This window comes from Protopterus annectens, chromosome 12.part0, assembly GCF_019279795.1.
Source record: "Protopterus annectens isolate FY-2018-M chromosome 12.part0, PAN1.0, whole genome shotgun sequence".
In the NCBI taxonomy this organism is placed as follows: Eukaryota; Metazoa; Chordata; order Ceratodontiformes; family Protopteridae; genus Protopterus; species Protopterus annectens.
Window position 1 is genome coordinate 141546785 of NC_056746.1, and position 23953 is coordinate 141570737.

The 23953-nt window shown below is 41.5% G+C and overlaps 1 protein-coding gene across 2 annotated transcripts in view; it reads right to left on the reverse strand.

The window, feature by feature from the left end:
- Nucleotides 1–23953, reverse strand: part of ABCC1 (ATP binding cassette subfamily C member 1) — a 1301041-nt gene that overhangs the window by 984365 nt on the left and 292723 nt on the right. For both annotated transcript variants that reach the window (XM_044089159.1, XM_044089158.1), the window contains exon 5: nucleotides 4196–4321. In XM_044089159.1, the coding sequence (XP_043945094.1) occupies nucleotides 4196–4321 (126 nt within the window). The remainder of the gene's footprint in view (nucleotides 1–4195; nucleotides 4322–23953) is intronic.

Below are 23953 nucleotides of genomic sequence, written 5' to 3' on the forward strand. Positions count from 1 at the left end.
CCACACGCAAGGCAATAAAATGCTCCTACTAAGGCTGTCAGCCATAATGTCGGACTTTCCTGGGTTATGCATTGCCACCAGAAGCCAGTGAGCGGAGATCACCCACTGCCAAACCTTCATGGCTTCCCAACAAAGAGGGTAAGAAAGTGTTCCCCCCAGTTTGTTGAGATACCAAACTGACATGTTGCCCATCTGTATTTCAATCACACCTCAGAGGACAACGTCCTGAAAAGCCTGCAATTCTAGAAGTACCTCTCTCATCATGCTTATTCATGACAAGCTCTCGTCGGCCATACTGAAAATCCAATGGAGGTGTTAGGACGACAACTGAATGGCCACAGTCCATTGGATGGCCCTTATGTGACATATGGACAGAGTGACCAGTCCTATCAATGCTCCCATATGACCCAAAAGCCTCAGAAGTGCATCAGCTGGAGGTTTGGGAATTGCAAGCACTGACAGGGCCCGAGCTCAAAGATGAAAACTCTGGAGCTTGGGAGCCTAGAAATTTGATGGACTATGTCCAGAAAACACCCTGTGAACTCTAGCACTTGTACAGGCTGTAGGCTTGATTGCGGGTAACTGACTGTGATGCCTATGCTGTCACATAGGTGAGCAAAAAATCCCTGGCTGAGATTAACAATGCCTTTCTGAGGGCCAATCAGTCAGGTATGGAAAGACCTGAAATCCCTGCAGCCAAAGCCAGGATGCAATTGCAGCTTTGCACTTCGTAAACAATCAGGGGGCTATGCTGAGACCAAATGGCAAGGCCCTGAACGGATAGTGATTGGCTCCCAGATGGAAGTGAAGGAACTTGCTGGAACACCAATGTATCTTGATGTGATGGTAGGCATCCCTGAAGTCTACCAAGCACATCCAATCATCCTTCCTCAGAAGAGGTAATATGGACTGCACAGTGACCAGAGCTTGGTCTTTTTGACGAACAGCTTTAGTTTGCTTAAATCCAAGACTGGCCTGAGGTCCTTTTGTTTTCTTTGGTACTAAAAGGAATCTGGAATAGACCCTTGAGCCTGTCTAGTCTGGTGGGACCTACCGAATGACTCAATTTGTGAGCAGCCTTTGCATCTTTGTGACTGCTTAAAGTCTCTGATGTGGTGGAACACCTGGGAGACGTTTTAGGAGACAGTCTGGAGCTTCCATAAAGGGAATGTTAACCTGTGGATAGGACTCTCAAAAACCAGGCATCTGAGGTGATGGCCTTCCAAGCTTTGGGGTGGAGAGCTAGAAATCCCTGACCGTCTCCAGAGATGAGTAATCAGGCAAGCATTCAGGATTGCTATAAGGACCCACCAGAAAAAGTTCTGTAGAAGCCCTGATTGTGTGGACCGCCTCTTCCCCGTGAATAGCATCCATTATTATGCCCCCCACCCTCGGCAGGAACTTTCCAGAGGAGCTTCCTGGAAAGAGAATTATGACTTCTTGAACAGTCACTTACCCCCTTTCCAATTCCTAGAGAAGGATCACTGGGAATATAAAAGTGAACTTTGACATTGGGCAGAGTCTTTCCCTCTTGTTCTCTCCATGTCAGCGTGTACTTAACCTTGGGTGCAGACAAGGAGGACTGTCAAAAGGAGCACTGATGAAGGGCACTTTGAAGCAGTGCACAAAGTTGCACAACTGCATCCAGGCATGGTACCTCATTAAATCCCAGAACCTGCCACTCTGGATGCTCAATTAGCCACATTAGAGAAGAGTCTCACTGAAACACTGGCAATGGAAAACAAGGTGGACAACTGAGTCTCCAGCTTCTTCTGGGTATCCAGAGGCTGTGATGTCTTGAGAATGCTTGCCACTTCACAGATAAGGTCTCTCTGAAGCCTCGTCAAGTATGATAAGTAGATGCAACCCGCAAAGCAAACGTGGATGAGTAGGACCACTTCCCTAATGTATCTAGTGCCAGAGACTCCCTGTTCACATGGTGAATAGAGAAGTTCTCCTCAGAAATCTTTTTTGTGGCTGCTGCCACCACAATGGCATCAATGGCTGCGCCCTTGCTCCAATAAGGCCTGTCCTTGGAGAGGCAAGAACTTTGTCTGGTTTCCTAGGAATAGGTCCTACTGTGCTGGACTCCTTCCAATCCCTCCAGAATACCAGATCTATAAGGACATCTGGAGGGGAAACCACCTAAAGTGTGGATGGGCTTATGCCAAAGGCCTCCAGGAAAAACTGACTCCTCCAAAGAGGAAACTTTGGTGGTCTAGCTCCTGGGCTGGCGAAGCAACTTCAACAAATTACCAATGGAAGCATCATCAAGCAGGGACTTGGGGGAAAACTCTCCTTCCTCTAGGTCAGTATCCTCAGTGAGTGACTCCTCTAGGGAATCCAAGTGCTCCTCTTGCACTTTCTCTTTCCAGAATTCTCCTGCTCTGACAATGCTAGAGAAAAGGGGGAAAGAGAGAACAGCAGTAAAACAAAAGAAAAAGGAGAGAAAATATCCAAGCTACCTAGCCCTAACGAACTACTTCAAAACTACCTAAACCTACCAGAAAAAAACCTAGCCACTATTCTATGGTGTAAGGGAAAAAGGATTGCACTAATCCTACTCGGTCTTCAATGAAATCAAATCAGCTAAGCACAGCCAAAGAAAGAGCTGCAGATACGAATAGCAGAAAACTAGACCTGTGGAACTGATGGAAGAGCAGGGAGTTATGAGTAAGGGAGGCTAAAGGCTTTTGAATTGGCTGGTGTCAGATCCCTAGTCCCACAAGTTGAATCCAGATGGAGTGGACAACATCAGATCAATGTTTTCAATGAGAACTTAGTCTGTCAAAGTACTTCAAAGTAGTACCAGTAACAGAAAACAACACAGGATAAACATTTATGCAACCACTCAAGAAGTACTGCTGTAAATGACTAACAAAGGCAGTAATAGAAAAGGAAAACAGGTAAAAAAGACAGATAGAACAAGGTAGCAGATGAATGGATGTACTGCTAAAAAATGTTGCATGGGGCTGCATAACTAGTTATAGCTATGCGGCCCAGTACAATGTTTCATTTGTAAAGAATAAAGTGGTGTTTTTAACTTTACTCAGTGTCGGATATAATACTTATTAACTGTTACAGCTCTGGACAATGTGGACCTATTTTGGGCTATAAATAAGAAAGAATTTTAAAACCTACAAAACAAGTTTCATCTCACTGTTACTCTATTATTGCAACAGATAAAACTTCTGTTTTCTGTTGAACATTATCTCACTTATGCAAGAGATTGCTCTTATATGATACTCTACACAAACATGCAATTAACATTGCTGCTGCTTAAACTTAAAGCAATAAGTTTGACGAAACACATACATGTGCGCGTGCAAACCCCCCACACACACACACACACACACACATTCCATTACTTTTTTCCCCCCAAACTAACAGTACTAATAACTATGAAAATAAAGGACTTCTACATATTAAATATTCTGGTTGCTGTAATACCATGAAAAATCCTGCCATTACACTTCATTGGTCAAGCAATTTGGGAGTGGGCAGTGATTATGAGCCAAAATTCAGCAAGGAGACTGGCAGGAAACATACGCTATCCTACAGACTTCTTAGAAATTACCTTTGTCTGGCATACAAGGCATCTTCTAACCCATCAGTGATGGACTTTCTGCACATCAGCATTTCAAATGTCATCAGAAATACTTGGTCTAGGGATGTAAACCTCTTCTACAACATCAACAGAATGGTCTCATGGGACAAGTACATCTCACAAAAGATACCGCTGCTACAGAACAGAGTCCTCCAGCCACATAAAACAAAGTTCATCGCAGTCCATATTAAAGCACAACTTAGATCTATGAATGAAAAACAGAAAATGTATGCCATACTACTAATGGACAGAGGCACCTCCTAAATGTTTTATCCCATTGATGGGTCCTCTCAAATTATCTATGGCACGACCCCAGTTATCCTCATTAGGGGTAATATAAAATTACTGAACATGGAAAGATAAAGTCAATCTATAACCAAATGGGATAGGTTATTTCAAGCGTAAAAAGTGAAACTAGCTAGGCTTAAAATGGCCCACGGCAGCAGCTAGCCTAGAAATGAACACAGAAATTCTTAAAGTAAGCATTTGCCAAAAAAAAGCACAACGGGAAAATCTTAATAAAGGGCTTGTACAATGGCATATTTTTGTATTTTATACAAAAAAAGAAAAACACTAAATTATACTTACCACTTCTTTTTCAGTTTCAGAGAACAGTGGCTGCTTATCTGGGAAGCAGGAAAGAATCAGCTGAATCAGCACCAATGTGAAATAGATATAAAATGTGGCGAAACGAAAGACATCAGTGACACCACCCTAAAAATAATTAGAAGAAATAAAATGAGACTGCAAAAGCCAACTCTGTTTACAGTACTTTTTTGCAATGAATTTTATCTTATAAAGTGTGTACTCCTGCATTCCAATTTTTCTTCACTAAAATTGTGTGCGCGCGTGCATGTGTGCGTGTGCATTTGTGTGTGAAGGCAAAATGTGATACAAACTTTATAACTACCAAACAGAATGAAATGGACTGTATTTTTATTTATTTATTTTTTAATTCGGGTCTCCTATTGACCATTCACATCTATACAGATGGCTTATCAGTTGATCCGTTTGTTTCCCCAGGGGCAACGTCCCAAAAGGTAAGCAAACCAGATGTGGCGTCACTATATGCTGAAGGATAAGATTTCTAAATTTTATGGCCCCAGATCTTTAGTGGTGGTATCAGTTTTAGTGAATTAGCCAATTTTTTTCTAATCTTTCAATTTGCCAAGCCTTAAAATATTACATTTACAAAAGTGTAAGAAACTTCTCAGTGTGGAAGATTTTAAGTCCATGTATCTCTAGTTAATCACTGTATATTAATCTGATCATACAATAGTATTAGAAGTAGCAAACAAACTCATCTTAAGTAAAAAAATAAATAAATAAAAAATATATAATTATACAGCATTACTAAGTATTCGAAAGTAATCCAAGCAAGACAGGCAGTCGGTTTTCATTCATTAAGTACACAGACATGCGATCCAAGTAAAACAAAAATAGAGTAATACTTTATCAGGCAAAAGAGTGGTTTATTGTGCTGTAAAACAAAGTGTTATTGATACACATGTTAAATTCACATCCCTTCCCCCATCAGTGTGACATTCAAGCTGGTCCTGCCCTACTTAGCAGCTGTCATAATAATATAACCCTTATGTACTTTAAATAAAATTTATAATGATGTGGTACCTCTTATTTAACCAGATTATTAAGTCTGTGACTTTAATCAAAGACAATATACTACATGGCTGGAAATATATCAACCTTAGTCCATTTGGCAATCAACAAATATATATAAATATATACATATACACTTTGCATGCAAAAAATCAATTTGTAAAACTCATTCTATTTTCATAACCTATTGTTAACAAAGATCACTTTCGTCCTTCTAGACTTCTTCAGGTCTGTTTAAAAGAACCCTAAAAACTATCTATAAAAATATATATAATTGTATAATTAGTTAGTAACAATCACATCATTTTGAATAAAGTGGAAAAAAAAGAGAACCAGAAAGAAAAAATAAGAAAAAATGTATGATGATAGAAACAAAATATACACTTAAATTACAACTGATTTAAAATGGTATTTAAAGCCAACTAATAGAATAAAACAAAATAAAATTAGTCATGTAAACAATGTGGCAATTTTCTAAGGTCCAGTACACTTTTAATTGAACAGTAGTATAGTCCAGGCTTCCTAAATGAGTTCAGCTTTAATTGCCACATGAGTTCATGTTTCTCCAGAATATTCGGGATGTCTCCTTCAAGATCATCCATGTCTATGCGATCCAGGATCTGGAACTTAAAACCTGTGTGTCTTTTAGAAAGAGAAAGGTGTTTGGCTAGTGCATTATTTTTACATCCAGAGCAGATTTCTGAGAGATGACATGAAATCCTATGCTTGAGTTTATTTATAGTCTTGCCCACATAGAATGCATCACATTCATTGCACTGTGCCCTGTGAATTACTTTTGTAGAGTTACAGTCACCCCCTGCACTGGTCTGAATGATTTTCTTTAAATAAGGGCAATAAAAATTATCACCTTGCTGTATAAATATACAAAATGTACAATTAGTTTCACATCTTTTACTGTTTCTCTCACATAGTCTAAGTTTAAGTTCAACAAAACTTCTAACGTTCCTGGCCTTCCTATAAACAAAGGATGGGGCTTCACCTAGGATGTTAATTAGAAAAGGGTTTCCTGTGACAATGTCCCAGTTTTCTTCAATAACATTTTTGATACTGTGATAATCCAAAGTGTATGTCAGGATGCCGCTATTTTTGCATTTGTTATTCTCTGTGGAATTTCTTAACATGCTCCTACTTGGGTGGTTGAATGAAGGTGCTTCAATCCTTTTCAGTTCTATAATTGGTTCCAGGATGTTTTTTTAACATCTGACTTTCACAGCCTCTCACTAGAAAATCATTCTCTAAGTTGTTCAGGTTTCTCAAAAATGGTTCCATCTTTGTGGTAGTTCTAACTAATTTATAGCTCTGGGGACATCACTACATTATACTTGGTTTTTATAGGATGTGGACTTTTATTGTGGAGTAATAAGTTAACCCTCATAGGTTTTCTGAATAGACCAGTGGTGATTCTGTTATTGTTGGTGTCCTTGGAAATCTGCATATCTAAGAAAGTGGTTGACATATAGCTATGGGAAGAGGTAAACCTCAGGAAGAGGGGTTGTTTAACTGAGGTAAGTGATAAAAATCTCCAAGCTGCAAGGGGTTACCTTCCCACACAATAAAGATGTCATCAATAAAACGTAAATAGCATGCGATATGCTGCATGTAGTCTGTGTTGTTTTACACAAAGTCCTCCTCCCACTTGCCCAGGGTTATGTTAGCTATGCTGGGAGACATGGCAGCCCCCATTGCCATATCAGTTTTTTGTTTGTAGTGTTTGCTATTGAAAGTAAAGAAATTGAAGTCCAGTACAAGATCAATGAGCTTGCTTAACTTTTGCAGTTGTGCCTGTGTACCTTAATTTTGTTTCTTAAAAGACTCCATAGCGGCTGTCATATAGTAATTGTGAGGGAGCACTGTGTACAAGGATTCCACATCAATAGTTAATAAAATATGATCAGCTTCCACTGTAATGTTTTGCCTAATGTAGTTAGGAATTTTGTTCCAAAGCATGGGGAGTCTCTGTGACAGGAATCTATCACTCCAGCAGGTTCTATTTATTGCTGTGGTGAGGTTAAGTTCACTAGAGCGAGTGGCTCACAGTGACTTGGATTTCTTTAGGTGGAGCATGTCCATCAATTCTGAGTTGGACATGGCTTTGTAAGTTAGGTAGAGATCACCTCTGAGTACAGCCACAGTTTTTCCAGTCGGGTGCATAGGACATGTTTGAGGCAAGTAATCCTCTTGGTGAGGTACTGTTGTGGTCTTCCCAGCTGTTGGAAGTGTTTTGTGAGGTACATCCCAAATGGGGCATTGTACTCTATGATGGGTCTGATGAGTGATGAGTAGAGGGGCAACTATAACCTCTATTTCTAGATGCGAACCCTTTAGTAACTAGATGGGTTAGATGGGCTACATAGAAGGATTTCCTAACTACTTTGGTAATATGATTGTCAAAGGAGAGATTACTACCTACCTGGGTCCCCAGATCTCTTATTACCTCCTCTGTATTAAGGGGACTGCCACCTATGTGGTAATTCATGGGTGTTTTGTTTTTCCCAAATGGGATGACTATGCATTTTTTGGCATTTAGCTCGAGAACATGACTGACAACAGGTGTCCGTCTCAGTAAGGCCCTTTTGGAGAATGTCCGTGTCAGCCAGAGAGTCAATTATGGCTCCCAGTTTGCAGTCATCGGCGAACTTGGTTAGCCATAGTCCTCCTTTGTTTGCCTGTACTTCTGAGAAGTATATGCGCTGAACAGTAGGTGTTCCAGGACCGAGCCTTGTGGGACACCACTTGTGACTGGTTTAGAGTCGGACCTGGAGCCCACTATTCTTACCGTGCGAGTTCTGTCTGTAAGCCATTTGGCAACCCATCTCCTGACGTAGGGGTTGATGTTCAGGCTGGTGAGTTTTTCTATAATTCCCAAGTGGGGAATGGTGTCAAAAGCCTTGGTGAGGTCAAGTTAGGCTGTGTGAACCACCTTCCCCTCATCTATGGCCTTGGTGACTGTCTCGAAGAAGTCAACCAGGTTTAGTAGGCACGATCTGCCCTTAACCAAGCTGAACTGGGTCAGGTCAAGTGTTTGGAGGTTCCCAATGTCTTTGTTAAGGAGTTCCATGATGATGCACTCCATAGCCTTGCAGACCAGGCTAGTCAGGCTTATGGGGTGATAGTTACCAGGGTCAGTTGTGGCCCCTCCTTTGTGGAGCGGAATAACCGTTGCTGTGTGCCATTCTATGGGCATGTAGCTTGCAGAGAGGCTGAGGTTGAACAGTGTGTTTAGGGGAGGGTTAAGTTCATTCTGTAGTTCATGCAAGACGCAGGCTGGGACACCATCTGGCCCCATTGACACTGTGCTTTTGGCTTTTGAAAGGGCTGTTTTCACCTGTGCGTCTGATGTCTGGCACACTTTTCCGGTATTGTTCTGGGCCCTTTTGGGGGTGAGAGGGGAGTGAAGTTTGCACTGAATCTATCTGCCAGGATGTTGGCAATATCAGTAGGTTCAGTATATTTTGTGCTATTTTGCATTAGCTCAGAGCATATCTACGAGCGGACACTTAGATTCTTGACATAGCTAGAGAAGGCTCTGTGGTTTTCTTTCAAATCATTGGCTATTTTTCTTTCGAAGTTAGCCTTGGATGACTTTATGAGGGACCTTAGTTTCTTACTGATAAGGGATGTCTTTCCTTCTTGGGATTTGCTTTTTTTCTGAACTAGTTTCCTCCTCCTATTGTATAGCCTGTTTATGGCAGGGGTCCACCAGACTGGTTTCCTTCCCTTAGGGGAGTTGGTCTTAGTTTTGCTAAGGACGGCACAATCCATGTATCCTTGTAGGTGCTCAGAGTGCATTTGTAAAGGTTCCTGCATCTTGGACATTTATCCTTTAGCGTGGGGGCTGTGAAACTTACCACCTCTGTCTTAAGTAAGGTGAGGTTTGCTCTAGAAAAGTTTTTCACTGTGGTTTCCTTGGTTGGGGGTGGTGGTGTGGACATCCAGAGTGATTAGTTTATGGTCTGATCTAATCAGTGACGGGTTAACCTCCGGTGTGGAACACCTGTCGCCCATGTTGGTGATGACCAGGTCAAATATGTTTTCACCTCTGGTAGGGGAGTTTACCAGCTGATCCAGGGCATTTGAGTTGATAAATTCCAGGAAGCACTGGACCTGGGAGTTGTTTTCCCAGTCAATGGTAGGGTAATTGAAATTGCCCAATATCAGGGTGTTCAGTAGGAACTTCATGTTTTCCAGTGTCTCCAGAAAGGCGGAGTGGTGGTCCTTGGTCATGGAGGGTGATCTGTAGCAGGCCACAATTTGTATTGCAGATTTGCCCGATGTTAGTTGCACATGGATGATCTCAGAGGTATCATGCTGTTCACTAACCTGGAGGTGTAGGTATCCTTGATGAATATGGCTACACCCCCTCCTTTTGTGTTTCGGTCTGTGGCCGAAATGTGTGGTATGAGTTGTAGCCTGGTAGTGCTGGGGTGCCCTGTGGAGCCTTGAACCAGGTTTCAGTTACTGCACAGATGTCGACGTTCTCCATACTGAGGAGTGCTTTGAGTGCATGCATTTTGAGATTTAAACTCCTGTCGTCTCTGGAACCACAGGGGTTACTGAAGTGTAAATGGCAAACCTTTCAACACAAACTAATTTTTAATATAGTGTTAGCACTTTAGATACTAGGTCCTAAAATGGATTTTATAATTCACAGACAACACACCCATTAGGTTTGCAATATACTGTAAACGACTTGTAATATTTCAACAGCCACACAAGTTACACACATGCTGTCAGAAGCATTTTGCTTATCCAGCAGAGATATTTCGTAAGAGGCCAAACAGTTCTTTCTGTGCCACTAGGTTGTTGAAATATTTAGAGAAAAATGATATTTATACCAACATAAATCAATATCATATGAACAATTAATATTTCTTTATTTTCATTAGACCGAGTCAAAGTATTAGGGCACTTGTATAGTCGGTCATGTAACCTTCAAGATGAAATATTTCAATGACTTGTATGCAACATGATTTTGGAATTATTAATGCAAATATGAATAGGCAATATCAGACACCTACAGGTGTCAGTAAGGTGTAACTAGAGAAATAAGCTGAAGCTTTAATGAGTTAAAATGTTAAAGAACCTGAGGGACATTGTCAGATACTGAAAAGCTTTAAGAACTACAGGTAAGACAGACCAGCCTACAGCCTGTATTCCGTTATACATCATGGCAAATGCCTTTCCATTTCAGAGTTAATGACTTGGCTTTTCTTATCTCTTTGCACATGAGAAAAAAATCAGGCATATAAAGTTTTGCTAACTTTTAACCTAGAGATGTCATTTGACTGCAATAGTTTAACAGGAGGGAAGTGATTTTGTACACCTGGAGTGTAATTAATTCCAACTGTTGGTACTTTATTGGGGTTTATTTTATATCCTACTGTAGCAACAAAAGATTCCAATATTTCTAAGAACAATGTGAGGTCTTTTCCAGGATTACACAAGTACAGCAGCAGTGCAATCATGTAGGCTGTATCCCTTACCGTAGTATCCTGTTACCTAACTATTAACGGTTCACGATATAGAGAGAGGTAACAGTTTTTAGAAGTGCTAGACAGGGATGTCCGTCAGAGGAAGTTGCTGAACCTACTTTAATTTTGATGAAGCATCACTGCACAAAGATGCTATCATTTTCAATGCTTTTGGTGGATTATTTTGCTAATATCACTTGGAACAAAAATTGCCAACTAACTCTTTCAAAAGGCTTTTCGGTATCTACTCTGGTTAACACAAGAGTCTGGGAATGTTAATTAGCATGTGCCATTAGTAGAGTCATTTTGATCAAGTTATCAATGGTGGTTTGGCCACAAATAAAGTCTGTCTGACGTTTAGGAATAATTTTAGAGAGCATACCTTAATGCCTTCTCACTAGTAGGGATGTAAACATTTTATAATCATGGTTTAAAACTGATATAGGTCTCTATGAAGTGATCATTAATAGATGGTTGGTGTTAAGATGACACAGGAAATGTTCTTTAATACTACACAATGTTAGCCAGCCTAGTGAAAAGTGTGCAAAAAATTTCCCTCCCCCCTAGTTGGCAAATCTTTACTGGTGTACCATGTGCTGGAGTCTTGACTGACGGCAAGGATTTCTCTACTCAAGCCACCTCTTACTGAATGAAATGGAGTAGAAGAGGTCATGGAATAAAATGCATTTTGTTACGGCAGTTAAGGATATGTCTGGAATAAAATAAAGGAAATACAAAAACTGAGAAACTGGAAGCTGTTGATTATAGATATGAAATGCAAGATACAAACATTGAAAATGTTTTTTAGTCCCTTATGTTTAACATGCACATCAGGCATACTTTTATCAACCAGAGAAGTTGTGAACAAATTTTTTCAATTCTTTATTAATCATTATCTTTAATGGAGAAGACGGCATGAGTTAAATTGGATAAGCAGATTATTCCCACAGAACAAGGTGGGTTAGGATCGACTTATTTGAAAGGATAGTTTGGAGTTATGCATTTAAGGCTCACATACATAACAAAAAGAAGGTTATAAAGCAAAGTGAAAAGGGAAAATAATAAAATGGACAAGGTTGTTCAAGAAATATGGACAGAGTAGGAGTTTGAATGCAGGTCTTTAATGAGAACAGCAACTATACAGAATTTTTTATTCACAGAGTATCAGAAAATATTGTAAGAACTAAGCCAAGACAGGAATGGAAAAAGGAGATTTTGCAATATAGGTAACTGCAAATATGGGTACAGAAAATAGGCAGGAGGGGGTTGGAATTTACTGGAAAAAACAGCAAAGCAGCCAATGTTTTTGGGAGCAAACAACTACAAACAAAAAGGTAGAGGGAAAGGTAATATAGTGGGATGAGACCAAGCATGACTTTGGACTGCACATTAGAGACTGCCTTTTTTCAAGACTTGATATCAAAGTTTAGGCATACAGGCAAAGAGAAAGGTATAGGGGAGTGTCAAGTTAAAGATCAGCTGGTAGGGTTTTAGTCAAGTCTAGAACAGAAACTGCTGTTAAAATGTGACAATTAGTATGGCATACAAAATACTGCATAATAACTATAAGAATTAACCATAGGTTAGAAAACACTAGAAAGAGAGACTGGAAAGGCTATTTACAAAGGAACAGGAAAACATCTGTATAAATCCCAAAAATGCAGTGAAGTCCAAAAGGCTTAGGATTTTTTTACTTGGAATAAGTATTTTTATACACCTAGGAGTCCTCAGAGAATTCTTCCTCAAGTAGAGGGCAAATGTTGAGGTATGACAGGAAACAGAGTTCATTTGGAACATATTTCTTTGGGAATGTAATGAGTTGGCAGATTTAAAAAAATTCTCATCAGCATATTTATTAGAAATGCTGGGGGAGCAAATGCTGGTAACTACGAAAATTATTATTTTGGGCTTTGACATAGGATCTGAATTGTCTAGATATGGTAAGGCCTTAAGTTTAATTCTTCCTGAAAAAATAGCATTTACTACTACTACTTCTTTTGGCTTTTCCCAGTTAGGGGTCGCCACAGCGGAACTCCTGTCCGCTAATCACGGGCAGTAGATTTTTATGGTGCCGAGTTGCCAGCCCAATGCCCAACCTTCAATGAAGGCACGCCCATTTTACGCATGTCTTTCGAATGCCACTCGACCGTGGGGAGAACATGCAGACTCCACACAGAAGGTGCTCTAGCCGAGAATCGAACGGGCGAACCTCTTGCTGTGAAGCGATAATGCTACCGCTGCACCACCGCAGCATTTACTAGTAAATGGAAATCAAAATCAAAACCAAATGTAACTGAAGTAGTGAATATTGTGAAGGAGATAAAAATAAGGTGGTTTAATCTTTAGAAAAGAGAAGGACAAATTTACATAGAAATAGGTTCATAGATAATAAATGGAATTGTGGGAGTACATATAAAATAATGTTCAGGAAGAGTAGTAGTAGTAATGTCTTACCACAACATTCCATCCGTGTTGGATCTCTTCACTAATCTTTGACTGTGTGCTCGGTTCCAAGCTTAGGAACAGACTCTGCCATTTACTTCAGCTCGCGCCTTCCAAACTCTCTTGCTCTACCCATAATACTCCTCTCTTAATCACCTCAGATCGAGTTTGCCTAAATTAGTGGCAGACAAATGGTAAATAAGAAGAGACCAGATGTGTGTCCCCATTATGAAGCCAGTCCTGGGAGAATCTGATTCACTAAAAGTCTCGGGCAGGGCGGGGGAAGGAGGGAGGGAATGTCAAGGATTAGTGAAGATCGACAGCACAGATGAAACGTTATGGTAAGACATAACTTCTTTATCTGATGTTGTCAATCTTCATTTAATCCTAGACTGTGGGACCAGCTACCTACATGTGCAGTCTCATGGAAGAATATTCCTAAGCACCATCGAACTGAATGATGCCCATCCCCTAGACACCTAATCCAATTTGCAATGAGTGATAAAGGTATGAGAAGACCATGTGGCTACTGCACAAATGTCATCTAAAGAAACTTTGGAACTTTGAAAAACTGCAGAAGCTGCCACAGCTCTAGTTGAGTGGGCTTTCACTGGACGTGGAAGGGGAAGTTCTTCTGAATGACAGATAAACGTAATACCTTGGCTAAATGGCTCAGATTGTAACTGGGTTACCCAAGGAGAGAGGAAAAAGCAACAAATAATTGGTTGGATTTTCTGAAATCCTTTGTTCTGTGAAGATAAAATTGTAGTTGTCTGTGAACATCTAATAAATGTAGAGAATACTCCCCCTTATTGGAGGAATTAAGAAAAAAGACCAGTAGTCGCAGTGCTGGACTGATGCTGGATTCTAAGACTACCTTTGGTAAGAAGGATGGATTAGTCCTGAGGGAGACCTTGTCTTTCTGAAATATTATGTAAGGGGGGGTTGCAGGACAAGGCTTGAATTTCAGATATTCTTATGGCAGAAGTTATAGCCACTAAGAATAAAGTTTTCCAAGAGAGAAACTAAGTCACATGTACCTGAAGGTTCAAAAGGGGAAATAGTAAGGGATTGTAGAATTAGGGTTAGATCCCATGGAGCAATGGGCTCTTTAAATGGAGGTCTTAACTTTAGAGTTCCCTTCAAAAAGGCTTTACAAAGCTTATGTGACATAAGGTACAGCCCATCTAACCCCGTATGAAAATTAGATATTGAAGAGCCAGTTTGATAAAGGTCAGCTAAAAAAATCCAATACCTTAGGCACGGAAACTGTATAAGTGTCCAGATCATTACTGAGAGCCCATGTAGCAAATTTTTCCCATTTACTCTGGTACAGTTTCCTAGAAGGTTTATGATGGGCCACAATGATTTGACAGATGAGAAACGAAAGAATGCCTGGCAATCATGGGAATTGGAAAAGCCATGCAGTAGGCTTCAGATGTTGGAGATTTGGATGAACCATTCCCACTGGATGAGCCAACAGATCAGGAGCTGGATCCGGAATCCATGGTTTCCAAAGTAGATGAGATCAAAGGAAGGGAAACCAAAATTGTCAAGGCCAGAACGAGGCGATGAGGATTGTTGTGTTCTCTGATCTCTTGGCTTTCTTTAGAATTGAGATATCACAAGAATTGGAGGAAAGGCAGAGCAGGACTGGGGGACCAATCGTGGAGAAGGGCATCTATGGGTGACTCCTCCGTGGGTGGGGGGGATCAGGGAAAAATAACTGCTGCACTTGTTCAGAGGTGACACAAACAGATCGCAGCAAGGTTGGTCCCAGTGATGGAAGATCTTTTCCATCACCACAGGTTCATAGGTGTGTACTAGGCTAATGGCACTGGAGCCTTTACAAACCTAGCCCATAAGATTACCCCTGGCATTGTGCCACATGACCTTAGTTCCAAGTGCCTCTGTCAAGTACAGCCACTGGAGTGATCCCCGGGGAGAATTTTTTTATTTCCCATTCGCTCATCAAGATTTCTCTTGAAGAGGGCCAATGAGGTGCTCTGTTTGACATGTATGGGAAGTCTATTATTCCATAGCATGGGCAGTCTGTCAGTTATGAACCTGTCCCTCCAGCACGTTCTGTTGATTGTGGTAATGAGGTTGAGGTTGAGGTCTCAGGAGCATGTGGTGTGGACGTATTGGGATTTCTTTAGATGTAGCATTTCTAACAGAGCTGGGTCAGACATGTTTTTTTTTTTTTTTAAGTCAAGCAGAGATCGCCTCTAAATAGGCGATATTAGGCAATATGAGAGAGAGTATAGTTGGAGGTTTTTTGAGTCTTTCTATATAGGACAAGTGTTTAAGGCCTAGGATGTTCTTTGTGAGGTACTTTTGTGGCCTCTCCAGTTGTTGCAGGTGTCTAGAGAGGTGCATGCCAAACGGGGCATTGTACTCGATGATTGGCCTAATGAGGGAAGAGTAGAGGGAGACAATGACCTCTTTCTTCCCGGATGCAAAACCCTTAGTAATGAGATGTGCCACATAGAAGGACTTTCTGACCACAGTGGCAATGTGGTGGTCAAAAGAGAGGTTGCTGTCAACCTGTATTCCCAGATCTCTTATAACACCTTCTGTGTTCATGGACTACCATTGATGTGCAATTCATGGGAACTGGATTTTTCCCAAAAGGGGATGATGACACATTTATTGGCATTGAGCTTCAGGCCATGGTTCTGACATCAGTCGTTTGTCTCAGTGAGGCCATTCTGTAGGATGTCAATATCACTTGGGGAGTTAATAATAGCTCCCAACTTGCAATTGTCTACAAACTTCGTCAGCCAGAGTCCCTTCATGTTGGCCTGGACTTCAGAGAAGTAGGTACTAAACAGGAGAAGACCCAGGACTGAACCATGCGGGACTCCACTCATGACTAGTCCGGCAGTCTGACTTGGAGTCAGCTACTTTCACACTGTGGGTTCTACCTGTGAGCCATTTTGCAACCCACCTAGTGATATAGGGGTTGATGCCTAGTTTAGTGAGTTTTTCTAGGATTCCTGAGTGGGCAATGGTATCAAAGACCTTGGCCAGATCAAGGTAGGCTGTATGAACCACCTTGCCATCATCCACAGCTCTGGTGACTGATTCAAATAAGTCAACCAAGTTGAGCAGGCATGATCTACCTTTCACAACACCAACTGTGCAGGATCCAGAGTTTGGAGATTCCCCATATCCTTGTTTGTTAGGTCCATGATGATGCGTTCCATAGCTTTGCATATCAGACTCATCAGGCTAATGGGATGATAGCTCCCAGGGTCTCTAGTTGCTCCTCCTTTGTAGAGCAGGATGACTATAGCAGTGCACCATTCGGTAGGGACAAAGCCTGATGTGAGGCTGTGACTGAACAGGGCACACAGGTGAGGTGCCAGTTCACTCTGTAGTTCATTTAGAACACAGCCAGGGATTTTGTCAGGTCCCATAGAAGCTGTACTCTTGGCCTTGTGCAGTGCTGTTCTAACCTGTGCAGTAGTAAAAACTAGGTGCCTGGCAAGCCACTGGTATTGTGATTGGTCCTTTGGGGAGGGGGAGAGGAGTAAAGTTGGCACCGAATCTATCGGCCAGTACAATGGCAATATCTGTTGGCTCAGTATAGGAGGTACCATTGTGCAGCAGCTCCGAGCAAATCTGGGTATTGCCATGGAGATTCTTTACACAACTATAGAACACCTTGTGGTTGTCTTTACCATCTCCTGCAATTCTGTTTTCATAGCTAGCTTTAGAGGATCTGATGAGGGATCTCAACTTTTTGATGAGGCTGATAACGGAGTTTTTCCAGTCTTGGGACATCCCCTTATTCCACATCAGTTTCCTCCTCCTGTTGTAGAGTTTGTTTATGGCAGGGGACTACCAGATTGGCTTCCTTTTTTAGGAGGAGAGCATCTTGGTTCTATTGGGTATGGCGAGATCCATGCATTTGTGTACGTGTTTGTACAGTGCATTGGTGTATGATTTGGCAATCATGCAACTAGTCTCCATTTGCATGGGTGCTGTGAAGTTAACCACCTCTGTTTATAGGAGCCGAAAGGCTCCTAAATTGAGACCATTCATGAGGCATCAAAATAGTTCTGCTCAGCCTGTCCACTATCATGTTGGAGCTCCCTGGGATATGCCTTGCCATGAGAAAGCAGTTGGAAGAAATCACCCACTGCCAGACTCTGAGGGCTTCTCGACAAAGTGGATAAATTTGGTTCCCCTGTGTTTGTTGATGTACCAGACCACAGATGTGGTCCATTTGGATTGCTACTGTTCCTAGGGGAAGGGCATCTTGAAATACTTGCAATGCTAAGAGCACCGCCCTCATCTCTAGAACATTGATGTGCAAATTGGCGTCCAGAGGGGACGAAGTGCCTTGGAATATCCTTCCCAGGTAATAACTCCACCACCCTATCTGGGAAGCATCCATGGTCACTATGGCTTGAGGCTGTGGAAGAATGAAAGGATGGCAGAGAGAATCTCATTGGAGTGGTACCACCATGACAAGTTCCTGTTTACAGTGACTGGCAATTAAGATGTGGTGTAACATTGGCTGATCCATCAGAGACCACTGGGCGGCCAAAAGCCATTGGAGGATTTGCATATATCTGGCTAAAGGGACTAGAGTAATTGAGGCTGCCATTGAGCCTAATGTTTGTAGGACTAATCTTGCTGGAACATTTCTGTTCCTGATAATCTGGTTGACTTGTGATCCGATTCTTTGGAGTCTTTCCACTGGAAGTGAAGAGAGATCTGAAACTGCATCTAACAGAGCTCCTATGAATTCTAGTTGCTGTGATGTTCGAAGATTTGACCTTTTGTAATTTATTGAAATGCATAGAGAATTGCAAAGATGCAGAGTGTAATTTCTTGCCTGTTCTAGCTGACACCTGGTGGTAGCGGTAAGGAGCCAGTCATCGAGATACGGAAAAAATCAAAATCCTTGCAGTCTGAGATGAGCTGCTAGCACTGCCATGCATTTGGTAAACACCCTGGGGGCTGTGTTGAGGTCAAAGGGCAGTGCTCCAAAGTGAAAATGATGGGCTCCCAGCCGGAAGTGCAGAAATCTCCTGGAGCACTTGTCTATTTTTATTGCGGTAATACTCATTCTGAAGATCTACAGAGCACATCCAATCATCTTTTTTCCAAGAGCAGACACATTGATTGTACTGAGACCATCTGGAATCTGGTTTGCTGAGCTGCCTTGTTGACCTGGCTGAGATCCAAAATGGGTCTCCAGTCCCATTTTTTGGGGAACTAAAAAGAATCTCGAGTAAAACCATGATCCTGTTTGGTCCCTTGGGACTTTTTGGATGACTTTTTTTTCAAGCGTTTTTTGAATTTCTATGACTGCTGCTTCCCTGTGACTGGGTGGAACATCCAGGAGTCTTTTTTAAGGGTTTCTGGGATTGAGGAAAGTGGAATATTGTAATCTCTGGGAAATGATTTCCTGCACCAATTTGTCCGATGTGATCTGTTGCCAGGTGGATTGGTGCAGGGATAATTGTCCCCCATCCTCCAGAGGAAGGCAATCAGGCCTCTATTCAGGAGAGCTGGTAGGAGTTATCAAAAAAATGTAATGCTGGACCCTGGTTCTGCGAGCCACTTCTGCCTGTAGGGCAGTCTTCCATTTGTACTTTCCCCAGGGCAGAGGGGGAAGTCTTTGCCACAGGAGTCTTGGAAAGGCCCTTGGGATTTTTTGAACCATAGCCTCCAACTTCTCTGGCTCCTGGAATAGGGCTGTCGAAGAGTGGAGAAGCATATGCCTATGGCAGAAAGGGTTTTTCCATCCTTTTCACATCTAGTAAGAGTGTCTTTTACCTTGGGACCAAATAGAGATGATCCGGCAAACGGAGCACTGATGAACAAAGATCTAAATGGCTCTGTCAAGTCACACAAGTGCATCCAGGCATCTCTCCTAAGGACTATGCCTGAACCCGCTGCTCTTGTCCCCTCAGCTGTGTGGGCAATCAGTCTCATGGACAAATTTGAAATCGCTTCGAGGGTAGCGAGCTGAGAAACAACTTTGTTTCGTACCTCTTCAGCTACTGAGTATCTGACAGTTCTTTAATTAGATCCCTCTGTAACCTGGTAAAGTGCACCATGTAGTCCAAGGACCTGAGAGCAAGGGTTGATGAAGTGTAAACTCGCTTCCCAAATCTATCCATAGTCTTGGACTCCTTGTTAGGATGGTGGATAGTAGGACTTACCTCAGCAAGTTCCTTCTTCATGGCTGCTGCTATCACCATGGAGTCTATGGGAATACATTTAGCCCAATAATGTTCTTCCTTGGGAGCAGAAAGGATTCAGTCAGGCATCTTGGGGATCGGTCCGATGGAGTCAGAGATTTTCAACACTCGCTGGCAATCAGCTTAATGAGGACTTCAGTGGGCAGAGATCCAAGAGGTAGAGAGTTGTGCATGAAAAGCCTCCAGGTATACAGACTCCTCTGAGGAAGCCTGAAGGGAAGTCCAGTCACCCCTCTGCTTCAGGATTTCCAGGATGTCCCTGAAGGAAACATCAGGGGGTGACCAGGGTGAACCTTCCCCCTTATCAGAATCGGTATCCTCAGTAATGGTCTCCTCCAGGGAGTCTACGTGTTTCCTCTTGCACTTTTTCTTCACAGGCACTTCCTTGGGGGGATATTCCAGGGAAGTATCCGAAGAGGAAACTACCAAGGTGGGTCTATCCTGGGACGAAACTGATGGAAGCTCTGGTCGAAGGGAAGTATAAGTTTGGCCCGAAAGGGATGGCAAGGCTGGGAGTCCACATTGAACAAGGCCTTCTCCATGATTCAGAAGGCTGCCCCCCCCCCTCCGTAGAGGGATGGGAGCCTGGAACCGAAACAGACTCCGAGAACCGTGGTCCCAAACCGTACCGAAGAGGTGACCTCTTAAGCTGAACCCTAGGTGAAGCCAATGAAAGCTGAAGCACTGAGAGGCATGGAAGGCTTCAAAAATAAAGTCGTAGATCCCTGCCCCTTGGAACCAGCAACAAAGTCTGAAGCCAGGGGGGGCCTCTGGTTTCGAAAACCTGGCGGAACTCTAGGCAACTCTCTGTTCCAGAGAAGACGTTCTCACCAAAACTGAGACAGTTGAGCCAGGTAGATCTGTACCAGGGGCTCCAATGATGCAACTGGAGTTGGAGGAGGAAGATGAGACAGTGTTGCAGTAGGACCGCTCCCAGTGCAGACTTGGCTGGGAACAGAAAGTAATCCCCTTGCCGTCAGGAGCTGGTCCACCAGCCTCATGATGCCCGATGCCGAAAGGCTCTAAGTGGATCGAACAGACAAAGCTGAAGGAATCCTAGGGGGTCTGGGTTCGAGAAAAGGACTTTGTGGTCAGTCCTTTAATGGACTGCCCAAGGGACAGTACCTAGACCTTGGTAGATGAATCAAATTTGTCTGCTCCAGTACCAATAAAACTTCTGGTACCGACGTAGTAGAAGTTGAATCCAAAGGTGTAGTAGCTGCCAAGTCTTTCTGGTCATTTAACGCCGAGGGAGCAGTTGACACCGAAGGTTGTTTTGATACCTTTTTAGGCAGTTCCGGAGAACTACTCTGAGCAGAGTAAGATCGCTTTTTTGGGGTGGAAGAACTGAAGATGAACTGGCTTAAGTCCTGGACCCTGACATGGCCGCTTCAAAGTCCCCTTTCAGCACACCTTTCAAAGTAAGTTTATTTCTCCATTCATTTAGAGTTCTGGCGGAGAACCCGTGACAAACAGAACAGTACAGCACCCAAACAGTACACGCACCAAACATGCCCATCAGAATTGGGCATTTTTCTGTCACACTTTTGGCAACTCTTAAAACCAGAAGTGCTCTTAGAAGGTTTGACAGAAGAGTCAGAAGTGCTCTTAGAAGGTTTAACAGGAGAGTCGGACTTCTCAGAGGGCAGATCTACACACACATGCACAGACATGCACCCTGGATACACACACAAAAAAGGGGACAGTCTATGATTTTTTTTTTGTTTTGGTAGAAAGAGAAGGGGATATCAACTATGGTATTCAAGAAATACCTATAAATAGATAAGGGATGGTACATAAAGTGAAGACTACCTTACGACAGAAGGAAAGGGTGAGATAAAACACACACACTGAAAAAGAGGAAGCAAGAGGAGCAGGTAGAAGAATAAAGTATTCAGAAGCAATAAAGGGATAAAATAATGTAGATTTGAACAGGTTTATGAAGAAAAACGTACTTTAAGTAACTGCCAAAGCTCGAGAGTGGTTGTGTGCATCTGAAACACGAAGTAGCAAACGATATCTGAGGTAATTTAGACAGGAGCATTATGGGTAGGGCCTAGCTCGAGAGTTTGGAAAGTGCAAACCGAAGTGAACAGCCAAGTCAGTTCAGAGGCTCAGAATAAAGAATTACATGAAGATTGACATCAGATGGGTGGTTTAAGGAAAGGCAGCAAGTGAGCAATTTATATAATGTTGGAGTGAAAGGTAACTGTTAAAAAGAAAAGGTGGATAGTGCATCAAAATAAATAAAAATTTCACTATGCTTTGCTTTATTTTTTCTTAATGTATGCAAACCTAAGCCATTGCTTAAACTGTAATTTAATAAAGTTGCTAAAAAAGGCAATGCCATGAAATTTAAGGGGAGTAGATTAAATTGAGCTGCAGGAAAGGAGAGGACCAAATGGAAGGAATAGACAAACTATGGGAATGATTCAGGAATGAAGTACACAAGGTTGAGGAAAAGGACAGAGGAAGACAAAAGTAAGAAGGTCAAAGCGGCTAAACAGGAATACAAGCTGTAAGGGAAGGAGAAGAAAATGGAGCAGAGTTTTCACTGTATTTTATCTATGAATTTTAAGTTTATAAAGATGCATTATACATTTCTTATTTGACTGATAGACTAGTCTAATTTAGTTTGATTAAGAGCGTTATATAAGCTTTTAACTACCTTTGTTGGTTCTGATGAAGTCCGTGGTATAGACCACTTTTGGATGAAAGTGATTAACTAACTTTTTGCAAAGTATTTCTCAACAAGTATTCTTGTCATATCATTTTTACTGTGTTTTTGCCTAGCTTGTGTGTTGTATCCGAGTTAAGTCAGGAAGGGCATTCGGTGTAACATTTTTGTAAGATGACATATGTGGACAATACAGATTTCCATATCAGATTGGTCGAGGCCCAGGTTAACAACGACCACCATGAAAACACAACACCTCCACTCCTTCAAAACACCAATATCATAAAATTATACGAAAACAGGAACACATCCACTGTAAGTTTGAAAATTCTTTAATTCTGGTACCTCGGCCTTCGCCTTCTCCTGGAATACATTTTACTACTTCAAACACCACCCTTTTTATATCATGCTTAATTAAATCATTAAAGCACATTAACCCATCAATGCTAATTATTGCTACACCATTATGAACTACATCTTGGAACAATTTTTTTAAATAAAGCTACAACATAATTCTTAAATTACATCTTGAAACAATTTTTAAATATGACAAAATAGTTTAAGATTTTATATAAATACATTCATACAATGTCCTTCATACTTAATTAGGCATGCTTGCAAAACCACTTTAATAAATCATCTGTTTTACAAATATTTTAAACTTCATAAATTCATATTAAATTCCTTTTTAAACATTTTTGAACATTTTTAAACAACAATTATACTCTGTGAGATATGTGGAAACACTGTATTAAATTTCCAAATTTAAACCATGCGGAAACAGAGTTTTATAATTGAGAATGAACCTGGTTTCCATTTGCAATAATTTTTCACGAAACACATCTTTGTTCCCCAGCATGGTGGGTTTACCCAGTGCACAAAATATAAACCCCTCTGGAACCCCCCCATGTACCTCACAAAAATGTTTCCCTACTGGACTTTCCAATCTTTTGTGTTTTATGTCACCCAAATGCTCTAAAATCCTGAGCTTCAGCTTTCTAGTTGTTTGTCCTATGTACCATTTCTTTTGTAAACATCCACATCCTATAATATACACCACCCCTGTGGAATTGCAGTCATAATATTCAAGCGCCCTATATGTTACACCATTGATTTTAATGCCATCCAAATTTCTTGCCCTACTACAAACCTTGCATCTTCCACATTTGTATGTACCCTTTCTAGTATTTCTTCTGGATGTACTTTTCTTTCTGAAGCTCAAGATTTCCTTCAAATTGGAGTATCTACTATATGAGAAGGTAACTTTCGATGGAAAAAGATTGCCTAATCTGTCATCATGACTGATGATGGGCCAGAATCTCAACACTGCATCCCTTAACGTCTCAGAAAATTGAGAATATCTGGTTACAAAGAATATTTTACCCTCAGAGCTACTATCCCCAGGACCATAAACACAAGAACCAACATCTCTCTTTGTACCAAACCAAAACCAACTCCTTTCATTCACCCGTTGACCTAATCCTAGCTCCCTTTCTGCCTTTTTCCTCGCCATTGTAACACTTTTTTGGGGATATCCTCTCCCTATCATTTTCTCTTCTACTCTATCAAATTCACTGGAAATTAAGGACCTCTCTGAAGTATGCATGCCTATACGTTTGAATTCACCAAATGGTAAAGATTTGAGCAGAGAATCACTATGCATACTTGATGCATGCAAAAAATTCTCTGCTGCTGTCTTTTTGTAAAATGGTTTATATTGTATCTTGTTATCCCTGCCTAAATAAAATTCTACATCTAAATATTGGATGCTTTTCCCTCCAATAAAATAAGTGAAGTCTAGACCCCAAGAATTTTCCTTGATTTCTAAGATGAACCTATCAAAGTCCTCGGAATTACCCTTGCACAGAAATAGCAAGTCGTCAATAAATCTGAC